Here is a 22,357-nt window from a genome sequence, read left to right as displayed (position 1 = left end):
ATTTGAGAACATCGTTATTTCACTGTTTGGGAAATTCAACAAGTTGAAACTGGATTAATCGGCAATAATAATCAACAGATATTTGTGAGTTACAGCCTGAGTCATATGTGACTGTGAATGAAACTCAACAATCAACATAATTTTCCTGCAATCCTGCCTACTGCAGCTTTAATGCCAACGATACATACAGTCGATGCTGACAAAAAACTGTAATAACAGCAAACGTGTCATTTATTTAATATAAAAATCTTACTTTATTTGTATTTTAACACACTTTACAGTACTGAACAGTGAAATAAAAGAAAAATATACTGATATACTATAGTATTGTTTTTATATATAGATGTTTGCTTATTAAATGCATTTATTCACAAAATGACACCTCAGCTCTGTCAAGAGGAAAAAACTCTCATAAAAATAATATAATAAAAAATAACTTGGACACATTTTACACATTACAGCAAGATCATTTACAAATATTACAATCATTTCATGTTGTCTTTTCCCTTGAATTATCTTTCTTCTTCTTTGTGAACAAATACATGAATTAAAGCCCAGAGAATTTCTCTCAGAGGGAGTCAGTCTGCGACAAAGTGAGCTGACAGCGACCCCAATGGGAACCGGCTAGTTAGGCCACCATGGGACGGACATTGAGGCTCTCAGGCTAGTAATTAAAGTTACTAAGAAGAAACAGAGGTGGTGATCGTCCAAGAAATGGCCAAGTTAGATAAGGACACAGTTATTTTCTTTGAAAATCAGTCTATATTTGACTTTATCAGTCAAATAACTTCAATCTCACATGGACATTTAATACAGAATGACTTGTTTGTTAGATTATGCCTCTGGAAAAGGGGGTTGACGTTGACTACTGCACAATGAGAGTTTCTGATTTTATTTAATCAACAAGTGATCGCCGATGAACAAAATCACCATCACAGACTGTTCACGACCTGAAAACACGCCCATTTGCCTCAAAACCTGACGAAATAAAGTGCTGGTACAAATAGATTCAGTTATAACAATTTAAAACAAGTGACAGAAATGTTAACACAAGTGAGCAACAAATATAATGAATTGTGAAAAAAAGTGAGGATGTGGCCTGCAGTGCTTCAATGGTTCAGTTAGCAACCTCAAGTGATCATTCGTCAATCATTACGACTCTGATAAATTTATAATTTACAATCCAATATTACATTATATACAAAAGATGTAACGCTTATAGCTATATCATCAACACATGATTCATTTTCTAGACCGTCCACCAGAATGATATAAAAATAAACTGTACACACACTGTTCAAAGAAAACACTTCCCATGGTTTTCTTTTTTTTATTTAAAAAGAAATGGCAGCAATTAATCAATTGAATAATCTTTTTTTTCTTAATAAGAAATAATTGCTACAGTATTGTGTTTGTATGGCAATCAAATATTAAAATCCTTATAGCTTATGACAGAACAAGAAGCCACAAAAACAAAGCAACATCAAAGTAAAAGGCCGATGCATATGGGAATCTTTTATTTAGGAAAACTGCAAGAATAGTCCTGGATTCCCATTCCACCATGTTGGAAGCCTGTGTGGTGGCCCCGCAGCTCTGCTCCATCCTGTGACAGAGCAGGTCAAACACACAGGCTCCTGTTGCACCGAGCTGTGGCTTCTTCACAGAGGCTCAGTTACTGACCTGCAGGAACTAGCTCGACAAAAGAGCCACACCCATGTTCTTTTATTTAATATTTTTTATACCCTGTGATAAAACAAACACCTAAACAGACCTACTGAAGCTGTGCTGATCGGAAACACCATCATTTGACGAGATGCGCTGATGCCAGTGAGCGAACGTACACGACACACACACGTGACGACATCTTCAGCCTCCCGCCACCTCTTACTCACTCCCTAACGGCCGACTCACACTCACGCGCCGGATGGCGTCAACTCAAACACCCCTCATTCACGCCGAATAGAGCGGAGTTGGAAATTGCCACACTGCTTGTGCCCCTGTGTACAGCTGGAGTTTGCAAGTCAATTCATCCCAACACTGCCTGCACAAACACGGCACAGCCCAAACGTAGCTCTCAGGCTCAAGGCTGTTTTTTGTCGTACGAAACGATCACAAAATGGCCGACATCACCAGCTCTTTAGCAACATTAGCAACTCTTGCTACGCAGTCAGCTATGACAGACACTGCTCTGCCAACCTCCAGTAGCTGCCTGTCGCTACCCAATCCGTCCAAAAACACAAGGTTCGAAGTACAAGTAACAAGCTAATTCCTGTTGAAATAGGCTACTTGATCTAAAGTACTAAAATCTAAGCCAGGTCATTACAGTCCCTGTTGGTGTAATGGTCAGGCGTTCAAATACCATATAGTGTAGATCAACTCAGGTTTCCGGTACGGATGGGGTAGTGACACCGCAGCTAGCAACAAGCATCAGGCCGTGTGTGAGTCGGCTGTAAGTCATGACGACACAATCATCCTCAACACACACACACAACCACTGACTCGTCAGCAAATCAACACCTGATCATATTCATTCTCTCCGCTCATGAAGTCTTAACCACACTTCCTCATTTCCCTCTGCATGCCCGGCAGGTAAGCTTAAAGATCGTCATCCAGATTTTGGAGAAAAAAAAAAAAAAGTCATAACAACACATTCTTTATGTTGATCCAAACACAGTTAACAACGTAACGACTAAATTGGCAGCAATGTTCCCCCTCAAACCCTCCAAATGCAATGCTGCATACATTGTGTATAGATACACTGATACTCACAGAAATAAGCATACAGACGTGATATAAATATACTAGGATATCTATTATATATCTTATAAATCTACATACTGGGCAGGTATGTATCCTGCAGCTCACATTAAGGCAAAAGCATCTAACATAACAACGATGATTAGGGACTGCCACTTTTCCTTTTCTTTCCCTGACATTCTACCTCCCTGATTTTCATATTCTCAAAGTCTTTTATTCCTTTCAAATCACTTCAGCCGCTGTAAGTTCTTTTTAAAAAGCCGTCACTTTGGTGAGAGTTGCCGAGTATGAGGAGAAGCAAACACACAACAGTGCAAGTGGGTGCGAGGGATGGCGAGTGAAAACCTAACCTCCTGCTAATGAAATCATTCTGTATCCCTTCAACGTATTTAGCAACGGTTAAATAGAAAAAAGGCGGAACTTATGCTTCAAAGCATCTCATGGCTTATTCTCGAAAAAAGTAAAAAAAAAAAGAAAGAAATCACTGTAATAAGAAAGAACCATAAGCTGAAAAGAGTCCACAGGTGGTTGTGGAGGTGGTAGTGATTGCTCTGCATCTAGAGTTCTGAGTTATTATATTACCAGAAAGAGCAAACAAAGGAAGACTTACAGCTTCAAAACATATCACCACAGAAACTGTACGTGTGAGATACACACCACAATACCATGAACAATAAAGAGAGAGAGAGAGCTTCAACAAGAGACAATCGAAAAAAAGAGAATGATAACAAAATCAGACACTCCTGTCCCACAATGCATTGCTTCACGACAGCTCCATTCAAGGAAGCTGGTGTTTCAGAAAGGCACAGAGCCATCTTGCACCAGTAGCACTCTCCTCGTAAAGGGAAAAGGGGTATGGGACCCGGCGGCCCCTTCATCGCAGCATCTTCCTCGCCTTCGGTTTTTCAGTTTTCATCCTCTCTCTCCTCAAAACTCTGCAATTTTCTGATTTTTCTTTCCGACAGAAATGGAAAAAAAAAAAGTCATTCAGACGTAGCTTTTCTGAGGAGAACAGTTTCTGTTGAGATCCTAAAGAACATGAACGACTAAAACTGACTGAACACTAGTTAATACTTCATTAAGAGATGGCTTTTTCCAAAGAGACTCATTACTGATCTGTGTCCCTCGTGTTAATGCACTCATACAAACACACATTCAAAGAGGGATACATATGGACTGCACCTGTACCGTCCGGCATGACCGATGTAGTTGTGCGTTCAACACGACTCACTCCACCTCTTCTTCCCAATGTGTTTGTGAGTCACTTCCTGTGTGTTTGAGTGTGTGCATTTCAGTCCCCGGGTGCTACGCTGTCCTCAGTTGACCACCGTTAATGCTCTCCTAAATTCCGCTCGGTCTTAAGTTCATCGTGAAATCAGCCGATGGACTTGTCGCCACTCCAAATCTACAGTTGCTGTGTAATTAACTTCTCTTTAAGTGTTTTTTTTTTTTTTATGTAATATTTTAATTATTCCCTTTTTGAAAAATATATTTAAAGGTCTGTATTGTCATTTGCAGTCTTATTTGTTCTTGGTTTGGCCATTGAAAGGAATAACAAGATAATGTGTGCAAGTGAGGAGCGGGATACAGGAGCAGAACTCATGTATCTTCAGCTTGTGAAGAAGAATCCTCCTCTTCCTCTACAGGACTTGTGTCAGAAAGTCTCTCCTTTTCAGATCTCACCGCCAGCTGAGCTTTCAGCTCCTCCTCCTGCTCCTCTTCCATCGCCATCTCATCTTCCTCCTCTATTATGTCCTCATTTTCCTCTTCGACCATGATATCTTCCTCTTCGTCCTTTTTATCCTCCTCCTCTTCCTCCTCCCCCTGACTGCAGTCCTGTGCCACGTGGTTCGGCGTGGCTTTGTTGCCGTCATCACCCTGATTTGTTGGAGAGCTGTCTTCGAGGGTGAGCTCAAACTGAAACTTGTCCAAACAGGCGTTTAGTTCCTTGTCTTGGCTCACAGGCGGCGGCGACGGGCTTTGTGGGATAGTGCTCTGGTACCAGTCCCTGTTGTCCTCTAGAGTGTCCAGGATGTCCTGGGCGTCAGGGTGCACCAGGTCGCCCCATGTCTCCCACAGCGGGTGGACTATGTAGTCAATAAAGCCCACCTGGATGAAGAGGAGAAGAGCATGATTGACATCTTATGGACCGGCACACTTTGCTTCAAATGAAGATTAAAAATGTATGAGGTTACTGCTGTGATCACAGATGATAGATCGCTCTCTGCGCTGTAGTTATCACTCCACAGCATCAACAGTTATCCACTCATGCTCAGGGTCATATCCATGCAGGTGTGTGTGTGTGCTATTTCCTGGCATAAACACTGACCTTGCAAGGACCAGTCGTAGGATCAGTACCTCATGGGGACCAAAACATATTTTCCTAATGAGGCAGAACCTCATTTCTGATGAATGTTTAGGGCTATGGTTTGAATTATGGTTAGGTCAGCTTTGGTTAGGATGTCCAAAACAACAGAAATAAATTTAAAGGCTGCACAAACCTGTGTCTGTGTGTTTCAGTGCAGATCATTTACCTGGCTCTTTTCCACAGACGCGGTGTGTTTATCGCACATAGGACTGATCTCCATCCCTCGCTCTCTCTCCTTGTCTCCCTGCCTGAAGAACTCCTCCATGATTCTCTCCGTCCATTGTCGATACACAGCCAGGGGTTTTGTAGGATTGCTCAGGTCTGCACAGTGCACCATGTTCCTTAACACCTGCAAACACACATACACACTGTTGTATGTGCACTGTCCCCAACTGTAACTCTATAGCCCCTCCATCTCCACCACTTCATTCTCCACATGAGGGCCACTGGTTGAAAGGCGGGGTTCACCTAACACCCAGAGTCAATTGTCCAATTAACGTCTGCATGTTTTTGGACTGTGGGGCAAACGGGAGAACATGAAGAAAACCCATGTGCACACAGGGAGAACATGCAAACTCCATACAGAGAGGCCCACGGTTGTATCAGTTACTTAAAAAGGATTGTGTTGAAATCCCTAAAATTGTGTCTTTCTCCTCATTTACCACAATAATATGCCGATCTTTCAACATCTAAGCAACTCATACATCCCCGAATGAAAACAACTTCATTCGTTTCCAGAGTGGTACAGTCATATGATTATCACTGAACAACTTGTTGGAAAATCACACCACTCTCTCACACAGGTTTCTCGCCTTTCTGTTCAGAAACTGTCAACATCCACCTCCTTAGAATTCAGTGCTTGCTGGATTTCCTTGCTAATGCAGATGAAATTTAATTGACTTACCCAGAATGACTCATGGGTCAAATCAGGTGAAATACATCAGTGCATTTCTTGACAGCATCTCCAAGTACACCAGATCCCTAAATAATCCCTCAACCTCAATCCCCTATCTTCACAGTCAAAACATCTAGAATATAATATTCACATTTTGCAAAACTACACATTTAACAGTTAGTTAAATCATATCCAGTACAAGTCTTTGAATTGTTCGACTATCTGTAATCTCTACGCCAGAAGCCAGATCCATGTTTTCCAAACTGTCCATGGATGTCACCACTTCTGAAAAGAAGACATAAAAGGGCAGCATCCTCTTGTGGCATGTGTGTGCGCAGCATAGCCTCTCCATGTCACGACCTTTGGAGGAGCGGCACAGAATTTATGACAAGGTCATATAAACCACATATGGGCCCCATCCCAAAGAGTTGCCACACTTTGACACAGGAGCATAAATATGCCTTTTCCTGAGATGTGGTTTCTGCCCCGGACACCTACAATCATCATTTGATGCTGTTTACCAGGGGCATTGCAACAGGACAGGCAATCCAGGGTTCCCAAGCTTAGAAGGGCACCCTTATTTTGTCAGCCACAACAATGACAATTTTGTGAGAATGCCTCTGAATCAACACTAGATTGCTTTGGTTCCCTTGTTCCTGGGAACACCAAAGTCTCTTGATACACCCTAGCTAAATAAATATCCTCAACTGAAACCTCTGACCAAACTTTCCCCACAAATGTCTGAATTGAATGAACATACCCTTTCAGTGCTTTATATTTAATCACATTGAAGATGTCATCTCACCTGTATCCGATCGGTGTAGTGGTCCAGCAGCAGTACTCCAGAACTCGTCACCTTTTTGGTTTCCACCATGGTCTTGAGATCTGCCAGCAAACTCATGTGTTTTGACATGTCTGTTGCCAAAACCTGGGGGAATCAATATGAATGCATTAACAAAGAGAACAGCAAAGTGGTGGATAAAGGAGAGCTAAAGCTAGATTCATACATTCCAGGTCTGCGAGTCTGCAGAGTTCTGCTATGGTCTGTGTGATATAAATCTATTGCCCATGTCCACAATGGAAAACTTATATGAGCACCCCAACATTTTGTGAGTGTTCCCACTGCACATGCTCCACTTGGCATGGTGCTTCCCAGTCCAGTTGGTGATGTGCTCTTGTTTTGGTCAAACAGATCCACCATTGCTACAACGAATTGTGCAAAAAACACAACACAAGAGGTGAACTTCCTAGCAATAAATTGCAACTACTGGAATGGAATTAAATATCGCAACTGTTTCCATGCATGCGCAAGCAGAATGTGTAGCAGTTCTCTGCAGACACAGAACCTTAGTAATGGCACTATTCCATTACACAGTTAGCACTAGCCATACTCGACTAGACTCGGTTTGGTATCAGAAACAATGTTTTAAAGGCGACATAGACCAGAAACTCGAAATAACGCTGTGTTTGTGTGTGTATCTGCGTCATTACCTCGTTTATGAAACACTAAAGTTTCAGAACAAACAGTTCAGCCACTGCTGAGAAAATGGTGTTGTATTGTTTTCCTGGGCTCTGCGAAGCGGATCGGCACTTCCCTATGCTGATGTCATCAGAAATCCTCACCACTCCTCTCACCACCGCAGTGCCTCCTGGTGCGGGCACTAGTCCCGGCACATCCGGTTGCGTACATTCAACCGCAGAAGAAGAAGAACTACTCTCGTTGTAGCTGCTGAGATGCAGAGCATCCACCGTGCCAGAGGGGAGCTGTGTATCTGAGAGCTGGCCTACCAATTACGTCACTTCCAGGTACCTGGCCAATCACAGGACAGTGGGAAAGCTCTCGTTGGCTGGCCAATCACAACACAGTCCACGTTCTGGGGGTGTGATTTTGGTCTGAAACAGCGCGGCTGACGAGAGCGTCAGTGAGGAGATATTTTGATCGGCTCGTTTGCAGCGACTGGGAGGTTTTTAACCATGAAAACAAGTTAATATATGTAAGTAGACCTCCATAACTAACATATATGTGCGATACAAGCATTCTATGTCACCTTTAACTGATCTACAGTTCAGTATTGTTCGCTTTGATTCCTTCACATTCACTCAGCTCGCTTAGAACCTCGCCAGAGCAGGTACTGGAAAAAAAAACCCAGATAGCATGGAAAAGCGCCATATGTGTGTTGATGACACTCACCATATCAATGACAAGTTTTCTCAGGCTCTGTCGCTGCCTCTTGCTGAGGTTCTGGAAGATGTCACAGTTGTCCTCGTGAAGCAACTTGAAGCCCACAGCTAAGTGATGGTTCTCCAACACGGACTCATCATTATACATCAGGGCTAACTCTGAGTCTGAGGGGAGGCACAGTTCAACACATATGTCAAGACACTTCGAGTAATTGAATCACTCCATCAGTACCACCATGCTCAAATCATCGGTAGTAGCAAAAGACTGTGGCTGCACAATTTGAAAATGTGAAGATGAAAGATGAAGATGACAGCAGCGCCAAAGACAGTCATCAAGAAATGATTCAGTTCAACTGACAAAACTTGTATTGTCTCTACTTTTTATGTCTGTGTGTTTCTTAATCTCATTTGGACTCACTGGTGTTTATGAGGAATTGGTTGGACACTCCTGGATGGTCCACATCATGGATGGCAGCTGCAAATAACGCAGCTAGAATCTCTAGATCGGTGAACACAGCCTGTCAAAGGTATTTGTGAGAGAAGAGAACAAAGTTAAAAATCTCAAATTACAGTCAAAGTGGTACCTTGTGAAAGTCTGTCAAGTCAGGATATTGGCAAGAGGTTGAGGTTTTTACATCTAGAGCCGGTGTTGATAGCAGTACATGAGTAGACTGAGTGACATCTGCAGCGTGAAGGCTGTTATGGTAGGCCACATTGGCATGGTAATGGTCCTCCAGGGTCATTACATACGTGACAAATGTGTCCATGGGGATCCGAAATGTCTTCAGTAGATCTCTTTCCTGCAGCAGGGAAGGTCCAGAGGGGTCATGGTCACAGATACAAATTACAAGCCACTGTGTAAACTGCTGTTCAAGCCCTCTTGTTTATCCCACTCACCTGGAAGATGGCAAACATAGTACAGCTGAGGGGTCGGTTATTAGAGAACTCTGCCACACGAAAGATATTAAGGCCCCACTTGTTCAAGTCGTTCAGCTCCTGAAGGTACAACGGGCAAAAATATTTCACATCAGTCCAAAACTCCAGCAGTTTGTGTTGAATTGGATTTGATTAAATGCAATTTCTTGTGTATTTTTTTGTACTTTTTGTACTTATATAGCAAACAAAACATGATGAATCTAATTCTGGTACCAATATCAAAAAGATGTTTATATGTGATGTTTAAGGTTGTGTGTTGAGTTGCATTTTCACAACTGGACTTGAGTTCCCCATGGATGGATGGTTTGTTAGTTGGATGGTGGAGTAAATCCAACACAATCATCCTCCCACTTCCGGAAGAGTCAGATATCGGCAATCTAAACAACCATCAACCAGTGGCACTTTTCCTTTTCTGTTCTTTGGGAATCTTTTGTGTTCTTTCTATGTGCTTGCAGGAACTTGCATTGAGCGGGCTGCTTTCCCATCCATTTACCCTGGCTAATGCGTCCTCGTGTTCAGTCTTCACGCCGAAACGAGGCATGGCGGAGTTGGAAAGGCTGGAACTGTGTGTGAGCTTCTTCACCCCACTGATGTGACACATGGGCTTCTCCCTCTCTCTCAAGGTTGGGGATGGGATCTCCACCTCGTTCTGCTTATCTGGAAGGACGAAAAGTCAGGGGTCATGCGGGATGGAGAATTATGGAGGGTTGTGCTTGACCTAGGGTCAACGCTATAGGGGACGAGCAATAAAGGTCCAGCACGAGTGGATGACAGGTTTGATTTACCTAGAAAGGTAGTGGAGATGTATTCTGACACCTGGTTCCCTGAGCGACTCATCTCTGACAAATGGGACAGCTCCCTGTTCAACATCCTCTTGAACTGGGGAGAGGAGAGAACCAGGAGAGTTAGAAACATGCTGATACATTCAGAATTTTTCACATTGCACTTTAGATTCATTTGGCCTTATACATAACAATAAAACATTCCTGTGATTCAAATGAGAAGAATAAATTATCACCCTCAATCTGGCTTCATTCACTGAAAGGTGAGAAAATCAAGGATGAATGATGCCTCCTCTTTGTCTGAGATGAGAACATAATGTACAATACCTCCGATACAGCGTGCTTACATTTTGATTTTTATGTAGTGATAGTGCAGTGGTGTAGTGTGATTACATGCATTGTTCTTCATACACCTACAGTGGCAATCATGACCATCTTTTCTGTAGGTCCTTGCCATACAGTTGTGATGAAGTGAACACATTATCCCCACTGACATAAAAACAGTGTTCCTGAATGTTCTCTCCGACTCCCTGTTGTGTTTTTTGATAAACACTGACTCCATAGCTGCCTGTCACGCAAGTCATGCAAAGGTAACAATGCAATTCGGACAAGACCCCTCTGTCTGTGTCCTACTGACTGATCTTTCACACATAACCATCTCCATGGCAACCAGAGCGGTTGTCATGGCAACTGCCTCCTCACAGTCAGTCCTCCAGCTTGATGTGAGAGCGGTGGCTGCTTGGGTGACACTCTGAGGGAGTAGGCAGGTGTCTCTGACCTTTGCCAAGGTCAACCCTCCCCTCCACCACTGTCTCTCTCGCTACGTCTCTCTGTTGCTTATATCTGCTCCTCCCACCCTCTCAAGGTAAACAACACTCTCTGCTTCTACCCCCACTTATCCCCCACCCCCCTACCCCACCGTCCCACAGTACACCTCTGTCATTGGCTCGACTTTGCCTTCCTGACATCACACACACTTCACTCCTTTCCTCTCAGACCTTGTGACCACAGGTAGGAGATTTGGGAAAACAGAGGTTTTCCTTTGCTATTTGTAAAAATAACTGTATTTGTATTTGTCCACATGAAAATGCAAAAACCCACAGTCAAGTGCTGTCAAGAGCATGCCAAATCAACAGGTGGCGATGTAAACTATCTGTAAAGCTTTGTTGACCAATTAGAAAAACTGACATCACTGCTTGGGAAGAAAATGGGAAGAAGAATTAGAAAAGTACACCGACATCCACAGACGTTTCCATGTTGTTTTCTACGCTGGCGGTTGGGGCTATACGATGGTCAATAAGAACCAATCAGGAAGTAAATGTAGATCACTGCATCATTGTTTACAAAGGTTTTTGCCATACTAGTATTTAGTCTTCAAACAGAGCCGGCAGCCGTTTTGAACTTCTCAAATTTTAGGGTTCCAAAACCACTGTATTTTTTAACCAAAAACAGAGTCGTGTGAATGTAGCATCATTTATTGCTAATGTTTTTTCCAGAACATCCTAGCTAGACAGGCACTACACAACATTCACAACAGGCCAAGCCAACAGGTTGCCTGACAGCAACATCGTAGAAGCACTCATGCAGAATCAGTCATCAGGAGCCAGGAAAGCCAAGTCAAGGCCGGTGGCACACATAGGCAGCAGACTCAGCCCAGACCTCCTCTCTCTCTCTCTCTTTTCCTTCCCTAATGCTGTAATGCTGAGTCATAGCTGCCGACCAACACTTCCACAGTGCCAGTCCGAGTGTCAGGACAAACAACGCTCTTCTCCTGACACTGACTAATGAGGCAAACATGCAAACACTGAGCTAGCATGACCACCGACTCTCACACCTATGCACCTGTAAATGGAAGAGGGAAGGATGGAGAGCTCTACCTGTCTATGTCTGGGAATATCACGAAAACATGCACAGGTTGCTGTGACCTTGCCCTGATCGATAAAAAACACCATCAGCCCAATGTAATACAAAAGACTTTGTTTTAGTAGCTCAGTGGCAGAAAACAATATAAGAAGCTAAGCTGATAAACTTCCATAATATCTGTTTTCATACATTTGAATGAATACAGGATGTTTCGTACACCTAAAGGGAAAAAAAGAAGCATGGACTCATTCCTGTGACACTAAGTATCGTCCTTCACTGACAACACACTCTGCTTCCTCTAGTCTGTATTGAGGCCAGCCTCCAGGGGTAGAAGGAGAGAGAGAGAGAAGGATGTGGGACGCAGGTGTGTTAGATGGAAACAGACATTATGTGACACTGCAACACACCTGCAGTAAAAAATGGCCGAAATACTTCATCACAAAGTCCCACAGCTTTTCTGTAAGATGATAATAAGCAGCTCTGTGTTTCCCACAAAGGACAGAAAATGTAAACGAGGAGTGAGGACTGAGACAGATATTGTCTTTTTGTTTGCAATATGGAAGCACAGAGTGGGTTTTAATAAAGTCTGTGCCTTCATCACTGTTCACATACACACTCAACAATATCCTGCCTCTCAGACTCACTGTCAGACACGTAAAAACCTTTTTTGTCACAACATAAATTTAGCTTATAGTGAAGCTTCTCCCTCGTAAACACTCACACACTGACACAGTCACGGCTGGGGTAAACACAGAGTTAGCAAAGATGTTAATGTATGCATAGATGTAGCTGTAACACTTGAAAAGTCCACAGGATCTATCCAAGATGGCCACTGACAGGCCTTGTTTGCCCTCTGCAAGCTCTCCGAGCCCTACCTGGTCCCACCAGCCGATGAGCCAGGGCCTGGAGCAGGTCTCACAGAACAGGTCCACTAACGGCGTCCTGCGCTCTGCCGCTGTCCCACCCGCCTCCAGAACCCCTCCAGCCGCACCGAGGTCCAGCTCTGCCCCTGCCCTCCCCTGCAGCGGGCTGTAGCTGGAGGAGCGGGACAGCCTGTAGCCCCCCGGCACAGGTGAGGGGCAGGAGGATGGCAAGGGTTCAATGGCCTCCACCACACCCATGTTGAGGGTGACAGGAGGTTTGGGCCGATGACACAGGCAGGAGGTGCGGTAGTGGAGCGGGGCAGGGGCACTGCAGGTGCCCCAGTGGCATGAGGGTGTCGTCCGGGTGTGTGGGGAGAGGCCACAGCCAGTCAAGCCGGGACACTCCAGAGTGACGGCTGCCCCGAGAAGGGGCGAAGGAACAGGGGAAGGGGGCGAGGGTAGGGGCTGCTGATGCAGACTGTCCTCGTCTACATGCAGCACCCCAAAGCAGGCCACCCAGTCAGTCCAGAGTCAGGCTCCAGCCTTAGTGTGGTCCAAAGATGAGGGTCCCCCGATGGGCAGACCAGGAACCCCCTGGAACCGGCTGCTGTGGAGACTACATCCTATCCCATTTGCTGAGCAAACTGACCCAAATCCACAGTCACTGCAGGGTCGAGGTGGAAGGAGGAAATGTGGAGGAAAACAGAGGGGGAGAGGGAGCGAGGTACCGTCTGAAGGGCACAGAGAAGCGGCGATAGAGGAGATGAGTGGCAATGCGAGAAAGATGTAAACGGAAAGATGACACTGTGGGAGCTGAGCTGCTTGACAAACAACAATGAGAAAAATTCAGATGATGGAGGTGAGCGGAATCAGGAGATGGTGGTGTATGTAGAGCATGAAGATGACTGTAGTATGAAATGATGGAGGTGAAGTGAGCTCGGGTGGCAGCAGGAACATGCGGGAGAGGGAAACAGATGAGGACAGGAAAAGAGGAAAACAAGGATGGAGAGGGAGACAGAGAGAGAGAGAGAGAGACAGAAGGGGATGCAGGCAGGCCTGTAGCAGACGGTCAGGCTGAAGAATCACACCAGAGCTGTGGTCTGGAAAAACACACGCTCCCTCTCTCCCTGCGTCGTCTGCCCCTCCCCCACGGTACTGATCCAGAGGCCCGGCCCAGTCCTACCCGTGCATCAACTCCATCTCAGCACCACACAGGCAGCCACCACAGTCAGCCAGGCTGTGCCTCCCTGATAGTTCTGTAGCCCAGCGCCCCGGCTCCAAATCAGTCCATGCATCAGCTGGCCAAAAAAAAAGCCAGAGGTCTAATCCTGCCGCTTCAGGCTGCTCTTCCTCCTCCAATGCTCTGCCTCTTGCGCCATTTCTCTGGATGCTGTAGACAGCTCTCGCAAGCTAATCAGGCAGTGTGGCTGCAGGCGCGTGCATGCATGTGTGTGTGTGTGCTCGCCTCTGCTCGGAGCCCCGAGTGCGCATGCGCGGCAAGACAGCATGTACGTCTGTCGAAAATATGTGTGTGAGTGAGAGTGTGAGACTGAGTGGGAATGTTCATGTGTGCACCTCCATGTTGGCAACAGTGCGTAGGCTTTCTGCAGCTTAGTTGTGGCTGCGAACAGGCAGCGACATATTCACAGAGACTCAGTTTACCCCAGGAGACTTTACACACACATGCACACACACACACACACACACACACAAATGATGTCCTCTCCTCAGTCCTGTCACCCAAAAACCTGACCTGATTATAGATTATAGTGCAAGTGCAGCACAGGGATAATTTCAACAATAAAGCAAACAAGGCACACAGCGCTGTCTCTTTAAAAATTGAACACAACTAAAGGAGCATTGCCTCCGTTTCATTGGCTGCTGCACGGACCACATGGCTCGTGGTCAGAGTGGGAAGCCAATGACGAGGAGGGAAGGGCAGACACTGCTGCTGCTCGATAGCAACCAAGGTTACAGCAGAGACATCAGCATCAGGACCCGTCAGCCCCCCCCCCCCCACCACCCGCTCATGTCCTCCCCACCCACAGACTGTCTCCCTCGCTCTCTCTTTACCTCTCCCCTCTCTCTCTCTCTCCCATGTCTCCACAGATACTGTACAAACACATGCTTACAAAGCCTTCCATGTGCACACTTACACACATGCAGATGTAGTGATGCGTCAAAAAAAGAAAGAAACTATCCAGCGTGACCTCGCTGCACGTCTTACCTTCAGAAAAACAAATGTTTAACCACAGTACACCAGTAATGTTTTTGATGATTTAGTTGTGAGGTATGTTTTTTTACATCGTCTTTGATTCATATTATCTCCCTTTAATACTTTACATTAATCTTTAATATTTTAATCTGTTTCAAGTCTGTTTTTTTTAAGCTGCCTTTTATTTGTCTTTTTGGTTGCTGTTCTTTTTTTGCACTTTGTGCTACAGTTTTTTGTTCTGAAAAAGTCCATTTATAGTCACTAATTTACCTAATCGCCATATTGCATGTTTTTGGACTGTGGGAGGAAACTGGAGAACCCGCAGACAACCCACGCACACAAACCAAGACTATTATAGTTAATGAAATAAGGAAAACTAAAATTGAAAAAAACTGAAATAAAAATGAAAACCAGAGTTAAAACCCAGATAACTGACTGAAACTGAATTGTGTGTTTATAAAACTAAAATTGTAGCGAAAAAGTGCTATTAATTATGTTGTTGTTTATGTCATATTTATGTGTTTTCCCCTTTCACACTAACTGCATCCAAACCTCAGCACTATGATGCCCATTTTCTTGTAGACTGTTAAATTTGATCCATGGATGGTTGTTCATCTGTCCTAACAAACCTTTAATAAATGGAATCTTTTGCTCCATATTACAAAAAACTCAAACTAACACTAAAACGAATAAAAACTGAAACTAAGCATTTACAAGAAAAAATAAAAACTAGCAAACTAAAACTAATGAAAAATCCAAAACTATCATAACCTTGAACAGCACCCATACCCGTTCCCTTACATTTCTTATCCAAACAAAGGACGTCCATTTCTCCATGTGAGGTCCATTCATCATATACTGTACATCCGTCACATTTCTACTGATATCTCTCGCAATTCTCATCAAAGCACCGCCAAAGTTGGCACTGCACACACTGGTGAACTTCACAAATCACCTGCCAAGTTTGAAGCCTGTCAAGCGAAGACATGCTGGACCGTTATGACATTTAACAGAGAGATGTGAGTTGGGAAAGCGCTCCCTCCCCAAAGAGATTTCAGGTCATAGGTAAGTATTTCTAATGAAAATGTTTTACACGCTGCTCCTGCTGGATTATTTTTACCTTACTGTGATAAATGATCGTGGCGGAGCTGCACCGTTTGTGTTCCACAAAGAGTGGGAGCTGGTAATAGGGACGCAGCTGCAGCTCATTTTTAAAGCTGGTGAGATATTCTCGTAAGTCGTGAGTTCATGAGTGAAGCATCCAGGTGGAAGGACAGTGATAATTTGCAGTTGTGGTGTGCGGACAGGTGTGTGTGCACCTTGTTGGAGGCCATCTCACTGACGGAGCGATGGGTCTGAATGGTCTCCAGCTGGTCCAGACACCAGTCCAGCTCCTCCAGAGTCTCCCGAGCCATCTGCTGGTACGTCTCCTCTGAGAGGGACAAGCACACACAAATACAGAGACGACACTGTCTTTATGTAGGAATCAGCACAACAACAAAAAAACTGACATAAACTGAAGTAAACTGAAATAAACTGAAGTAATGTAAACTGACGTACACTAAAGTAAACTGAAATAAACTGAAGTAATGTAAACTGACGTACACTAAAGTAAACTGAAATAAACTGAAGTAATGTAAACTGACATAAACTGAAATAACGTAATCTGACATAAACTGAAGTAACGTAAACTGACGTACACTGAAGTAAACTGGCGTAAACTGATGTAAACTGACGTAAACTGATGTAAACTGGCTTAAACTGGCGTAAACTGATGTAAACTGACGTACACTGAAGTAAACTGGCGTAAACTGACGTACACTGACATAAACTGACGTAAACTGAAGTAAATTGACATAAACTCAAGTAATGTGAACTGATGTAATCTGACTTAACTGAAGTGAACTGACGTAAACTGAAGTAAATTGACATAAACTCAAGTAATGTAAACTGACGTAAAGTAATCTGACATAAACTGAAGTAATGTAAAGTGACATAAACTGAAGTAATGTAAACTGACATAAACTGAAATAACGTAATCTGACAGAAACTGAAGTAACGTAAACTGACGTACACTGAAGTAAACTGATGTAAACTGAAGTAAACTGACGTACACTGAAGTAAACTGGCGTAAACTGACGTCAACTGACGTAAACTGATGTAAACTGACGTAAACTGAAGTAAAATAATCGGACATAAACTGAAGTAACGTACACTGAAGTAAACTGACGTACACTGAAGTAAACTGATGTAAACTGAAGTAATGTAAACTGATGTAAACTGATGTAAACTGACGTAAACTGAAGTAAACGGACATAAACTGAAGTAATGTAAACTGATGTAAACTGATGTAAACTGACGTAAACTGAAGTAAACGGACATAAACTGAAGTAATGTAAATGGACATAAACTGAAGTAATGTAAATGGACATAAACTGAAGTAATGTAAACTGAAGTAACGTAAACTGAAGTAACGTAAACTGACTTAAACTGAAGTAAACTGAGGTAAATTGACATTGACCAGATTTATTTTCGATTACGAGATTTTTTTTCAGGTCCTGTGAACAACTCAACAACTGGGACATCTTTGCTTTCAATTCAGCGATCAAGACACAAAGCTCCTCGGCTATCTCATTCACTCAGAAAAACTGATCGCCCCCACAAAAAATCTTGTAAATAGAGGCCCCGAAAAACAAAATCTCATAAAAACAGACCATTTGTAAAAAGGTGAATGCAATACGCATCCGTAGTTTTGTGGTTATTCTTAATTTAATTTAATATTCAATTAAATGACATCTTAGAGATATGACAGACATGATAAGTAGAACCTTAATAAAACTAGGTTGAACAAAAGAGTGAGATAAACACTTCCCCAGGCTCATCTAAACAAAACTTAAAATATATGATAGTAAATCAATAAATAATAGAACCACTGAGCCAGTACAAGAATAGGAATAAATAAATAAAATGAATGTGGTAAGAGTAAAAACTGTCATCAATAAATAATGTGCTATATTACTTGGATGACAGGAGCAAAGCTTGTAAATTCAACTTTAATACAAATGAACAAAACCACCAACAAAACATATTTTTTCTCAAGAACTGATTGAAAATGTCGAAATACACAAAACATCAGGACATTTTGATGGGCCAAAATAAAAAAATGATGACTGAAATTCAACAGCTGTCAATCTAAAATAGGTTGGAGGGTCTTAACATATACTGTATGTAATTACATAATATTTGATTGAAGTTTCTGATGATGTAGAACTGTTTATATATAACCATAATATTCAAGATTTTACTGTACAATCACCCAAGTCACACACACACACAAATTATAAATTAACGCTTAAAGATAGAAATATCCCTGTGCTGCAAATTCAACTACTTAAATAATTCATAAATTATACCGTATTTAGTATAATATAACAATAAATGACTAAACTTAACTCATATACCCAACTCCACACATTTACAGTAGCATGACTCATTAATTATAAAACATTATAAATCAAATGACATATTTAATACATATATTAAAATGTACTTATGAGCAAGTAAAAAAATGTCTATATTTTATCTGTATTACCATACATTTGAGCAGTAATCCTGTGCCGCTGCACTTTAATGGACTTTTTTGTAGCGAAAGGTGTATATTATATTCTACTTTATGTGCATATCTTACTGTACCATTTTCAAATGTTGCAGTATATGCTTTATTTTATTATTTTATAGCTTATTCTAATCCTATCGTATAGCATTTGACGCGCATTTGTCAACCTGCTGACCTTTCGGCCGCTGTAACAGTGTGTAAAAGTCTAATTTTATATAATCTGATTTATTCTGTGTCTGTTTTTTCGTTAATATAAACATTTATTGGAGAACGACCATCATATATATAAGTGAAATAATTCTTCAATAACACACATGATGGATGCTCTGCATTCATGTGTGTGTGTGTGTGTGTGTGTGTGTGTGTGTGTGTACCTGGTATTCCTTATGTTGTGGGGACCTGAGTCACATTATACACATAACGTAAATGACTACATTTTAAGGTGAAGACAAATACTCCTTACATTTGTACTTAAGTATCTGTACTTTACTTTGTTATTTATCTTTCTAGCAACTTTGACTTTTACTCCACTACATTTCCTCTAACTGTCTTTGTTACTCGTTACTACCAAATAAAATCAGAAGAAGAAGAGTTGGTATTATGATCTGTATTTACTGTACATGGAGCTTTTCTAGTCTTGATGAGCTGCTTTACACTACAGTTTTCACCCATTCACTCATTCACATGCCACAACCTTCTAGTTAAAAGACATCTCACCCTACCACTGATCCACCATGACTAAATCCTAACTCCTCACTTTTCTTTAGATACTTAAGTACAGTAAATGTCATATACTTTAAGGCTAATACTTATAATATTATAATAAAGTGACTTCAACTTCAACCAAAGTCATTTTCTGGTAACATATTTGTTCTTTTGCTCAAGTATCCCTTTAAAGTACTTTATATAACACTGGTTTTATAGTTAAGGTTAAAGTCAGGGTTAGGGTTAGGATTAGGACAGGAGTAATTATGGTTAAGGTTAAAGTAAGTCTCCAGGAAATGTATGTAAGTCAATGCAATGTCCTCTAAAGTCACGGAAACCAATGTGTGTGTGTGTGTGTTTTTAATTAGTTGACAACATACCAGAGAGTGTGGCTTGGGGAACAGTGGGTTGGCTTGTCACTGGTGACCTCCTGTGGACAAACACCTCGTTACATCAGAAGAAGAAGAAGAACAACAACAACACGCTGCTGCCCCCTGCTGGGGTTCATCACACATTCAACATTGCAGGATGAGGCAGAAAAGAAAAAGGCTGGGGCTCTCACAGGGGTGGGGTGGGGGGTAATAAACATTTGCTTTTATGTGCATGAATAGCAGATAATGTGTGGATTCATTAAATTCCTTTACTTCACGTCAACTACTGAAGTGTCCAGAAACAGTCAGAGACAAAGCCTTCACAATTATGTAGTGAGTGAGGCCTTTTCAGGGCACAACGCTGCATAATTACAGATGCTGATAATTCTGTGGTGCATAAGATATATATATATATCATATTGATGCAGTGCTAAAAGCCCTGCCAACTGCAGCTCCTACTCCCCACTGCATTACAAAGGAAAACAATTTTAGTGTTATTGAGCGTCTGCATATCGTCTGGGTTCAGAGTCAGGGCCGTTTCGGCTGAGGTGTGGAGTTTCTCTGCACTTCAGCGCTGAGTTGGAGAGAGGCCAAAAACGATGCAGATTATATTTCTCCTTGAGCGTGCTGTCGTCAGATAGTGATAAACTGGTTAATCATGACAGCAAATGTGCTTTTTTTCCCCCCACGGGAGCAAGGAGACAGAATAAAACACACATACACACACACACACACACACTGCACACAAAGCAGGCAGAAGTGACGAGCGTGAGTCGAGGGGAGGGGGGGAGGCGTGTTTGACAGCATGATACTGACTTGTTAGTGGGTGTTGTGACATTGGCGAGGATGGTGAAGTTGCTTCTTACAGTTCGTAGGCTGGCCAACACCTGGGGGACGGACGGACAGCGTAGGAAGAAGAGAAGGGGGGAGGGAGATGAGGGGAGAGGAGAGGAGAGGAGAGGAGAGGGAGGGAGGGAGGGAGTGGGGTGGAAGAAGTTCACTGCACTCATTAACGACCCTTCTCTAGTCATTTGCAGCAATTAGACGTATCAGACGAGGTGCTTGAGGCGTACCTGAGCGAAAGGGGTGACGATCATGTCTTCAGCGTGCCTGCAGGGGAATGTTTGAGGAAGAAAAAAGAGAAAAGAAAAAGAAAGAGAATGAGATGAATGTGAGCAGCTGAGGCAGACACTCAGTGTTTATATACAGTATGTGTTTATAAATGAGTGTGTGAGTGGCGTGTTTACAAAGAAAACAAGGACATAATCCTGACACACGTTCAGACCTGGTTTTTAACATCTGTCCTCAGTGGGCTCGTCACATGGAGGACTGTTCACTCCCTGGCTAGGGTTGCAAAATTCTGGGAATTTTTAATTTCCATAGGAATTTATGGGAAATAACTGGACATTTTCCAAGTTGAATGTTGAATGAAAAGATATTATAGCATAATCTTGGCTAAAACATTCATTCCTCAATACGGGGACATAGCACACGACTACTGATCTGAACACAGATTAAAGTCAAGTAAATTTTGATATTATGAAGGTAGTGTTAAAGTTTAACAAGCAACTATTAAATCAAAATGTATTGCTAGCTTACTGGTAAAACAGATATGCTACATGTAAGCTAGCTAACACTAGCTAACACTAGTTCGGCTAACTCCCTACATATCTGCATTTTTTTGTCGTCTTATTGAACAGAAAAATGCCACTTCAAATGCCAACCATTGTGTGGAGGTTTTAAATAATGTGAAGAAAAACGCAGTAAAAATGTTATCCTTTTGCAACAATGTGTGCTTATGTAATATTTAGGTTGAGATATGACTCAGTTTCTTTAAATTGTCCCAAATTTCCAGTAAATTCTCATTGATTCCCATACATTTCTAAACTTAAGTTTCCATGGAAAGTTTCTGGAATTTTTCTAGAAATCTTCCGCCCCTTAACAGTCAGTTAATCTCAAACTCTGAGAGATTAATTGATTTAAAATCTCAGTTCTTAGAACTCACTTTTTTTTTCTCAGTATTCAGGCTGTTTTATCTTTTTAATATTTTGTTTATACATATATATATATTACATGTGGCCCTAATCCCCTTCTGTACTTATTTGTTATTTGCTTAATTTTCTACACACTCTGGTCAAAATTCCTCAGGTCCACTCTGATCACATACCCTGGTATATACAGTATAGTATAGTATAGTATAGTATACAGTATAGAACAGTTTGAGAACCATGGGTATTTGGTGTTTTTGTTTTTTGTTTTTCAGATTTGGGAGTGTTCAGACTCGATGGAGTCACTGGATCAGATGTTAATATCAGGTCTGAAAGACAACGACAGATTATAATTAATCAGGATTTCATTAGCATATTGTTTGCATAATTACAGTCGTGGTGTGACTGTGTTGATTATGATAATGTGGAGTCCCTGTGTGTGTGTGTGTGTGTGTGTGCTGTGTGATGGATCCACATTGATGGCTTCATTCTCACCCCTCACTGTTGACGGAGGAGTTGCGTGACATGGTTTTGGGCGATGTGTCGTAGTCGGAGTCAGAGCGGTACAGGAAGGACTCCCTGCGCTGACTCTGGGGGAAAGACGGGTGCAGCACCACCCCAGGACTCGCCTGCGAATCCATGGGACTGCGGCCTGGTGAGGGACCATTCTCCGAATCGAAGCTGAAGGGTCAGACAAGGCAGGGAGAGAGGAAAATTGGGTTTATGTCTGTAACATTTTCAATCTAAAGTGTTTGTTTTCGCTGCTGCGCTTATCTGATCTGGAGGAAGAAAAAAACACCAAACAAACACCCAAGAA

The 22,357-nt window shown here is 42.5% G+C and overlaps 1 protein-coding gene across 3 annotated transcripts in view; it reads right to left on the bottom strand.

Moving 5' to 3' along the window:
* Positions 1–230: 230 nt before the first annotated feature.
* pde4a (phosphodiesterase 4A, cAMP-specific) overlaps positions 231–22,357 on the bottom strand; it is a 64,490-nt gene continuing 42,363 nt past the window's right edge. For 2 of the 3 annotated variants that reach the window (XM_058654497.1, XM_058654498.1), the window contains exons 2-15: positions 22,036–22,221; positions 20,626–20,662; positions 20,369–20,439; positions 19,562–19,611; positions 16,180–16,292; positions 9,923–10,016; positions 9,631–9,794; positions 9,099–9,197; positions 8,837–9,001; positions 8,620–8,719; positions 8,212–8,366; positions 6,826–6,948; positions 5,292–5,474; positions 231–4,866 (exon numbers count right to left, since the gene is read on the bottom strand). In XM_058654497.1, coding sequence (XP_058510480.1) covers positions 4,357–4,866; positions 5,292–5,474; positions 6,826–6,948; positions 8,212–8,366; positions 8,620–8,719; positions 8,837–9,001; positions 9,099–9,197; positions 9,631–9,794; positions 9,923–10,016; positions 16,180–16,292; positions 19,562–19,611; positions 20,369–20,439; positions 20,626–20,662; positions 22,036–22,221 — 2,050 coding nt within the window. In that variant the 3' untranslated portion in view covers positions 231–4,356. Of the gene's footprint in view, positions 4,867–5,291; positions 5,475–6,825; positions 6,949–8,211; positions 8,367–8,619; positions 8,720–8,836; positions 9,002–9,098; positions 9,198–9,630; positions 9,795–9,922; positions 10,017–12,657; positions 13,271–16,179; positions 16,293–19,561; positions 19,612–20,368; positions 20,440–20,625; positions 20,663–22,035; positions 22,222–22,357 lie in introns of those variants that run through there. The other variant, XM_058654499.1, reaches the window with a different exon arrangement.

Source organism: Solea solea, chromosome 16, assembly GCF_958295425.1.
Source record: "Solea solea chromosome 16, fSolSol10.1, whole genome shotgun sequence".
NCBI lineage: Eukaryota > Metazoa > Chordata > Actinopteri > Pleuronectiformes > Soleidae > Solea > Solea solea.
Note: the sequence above shows the minus strand (reverse complement) of the source record. Positions and strands in the feature narration are given on the sequence as shown.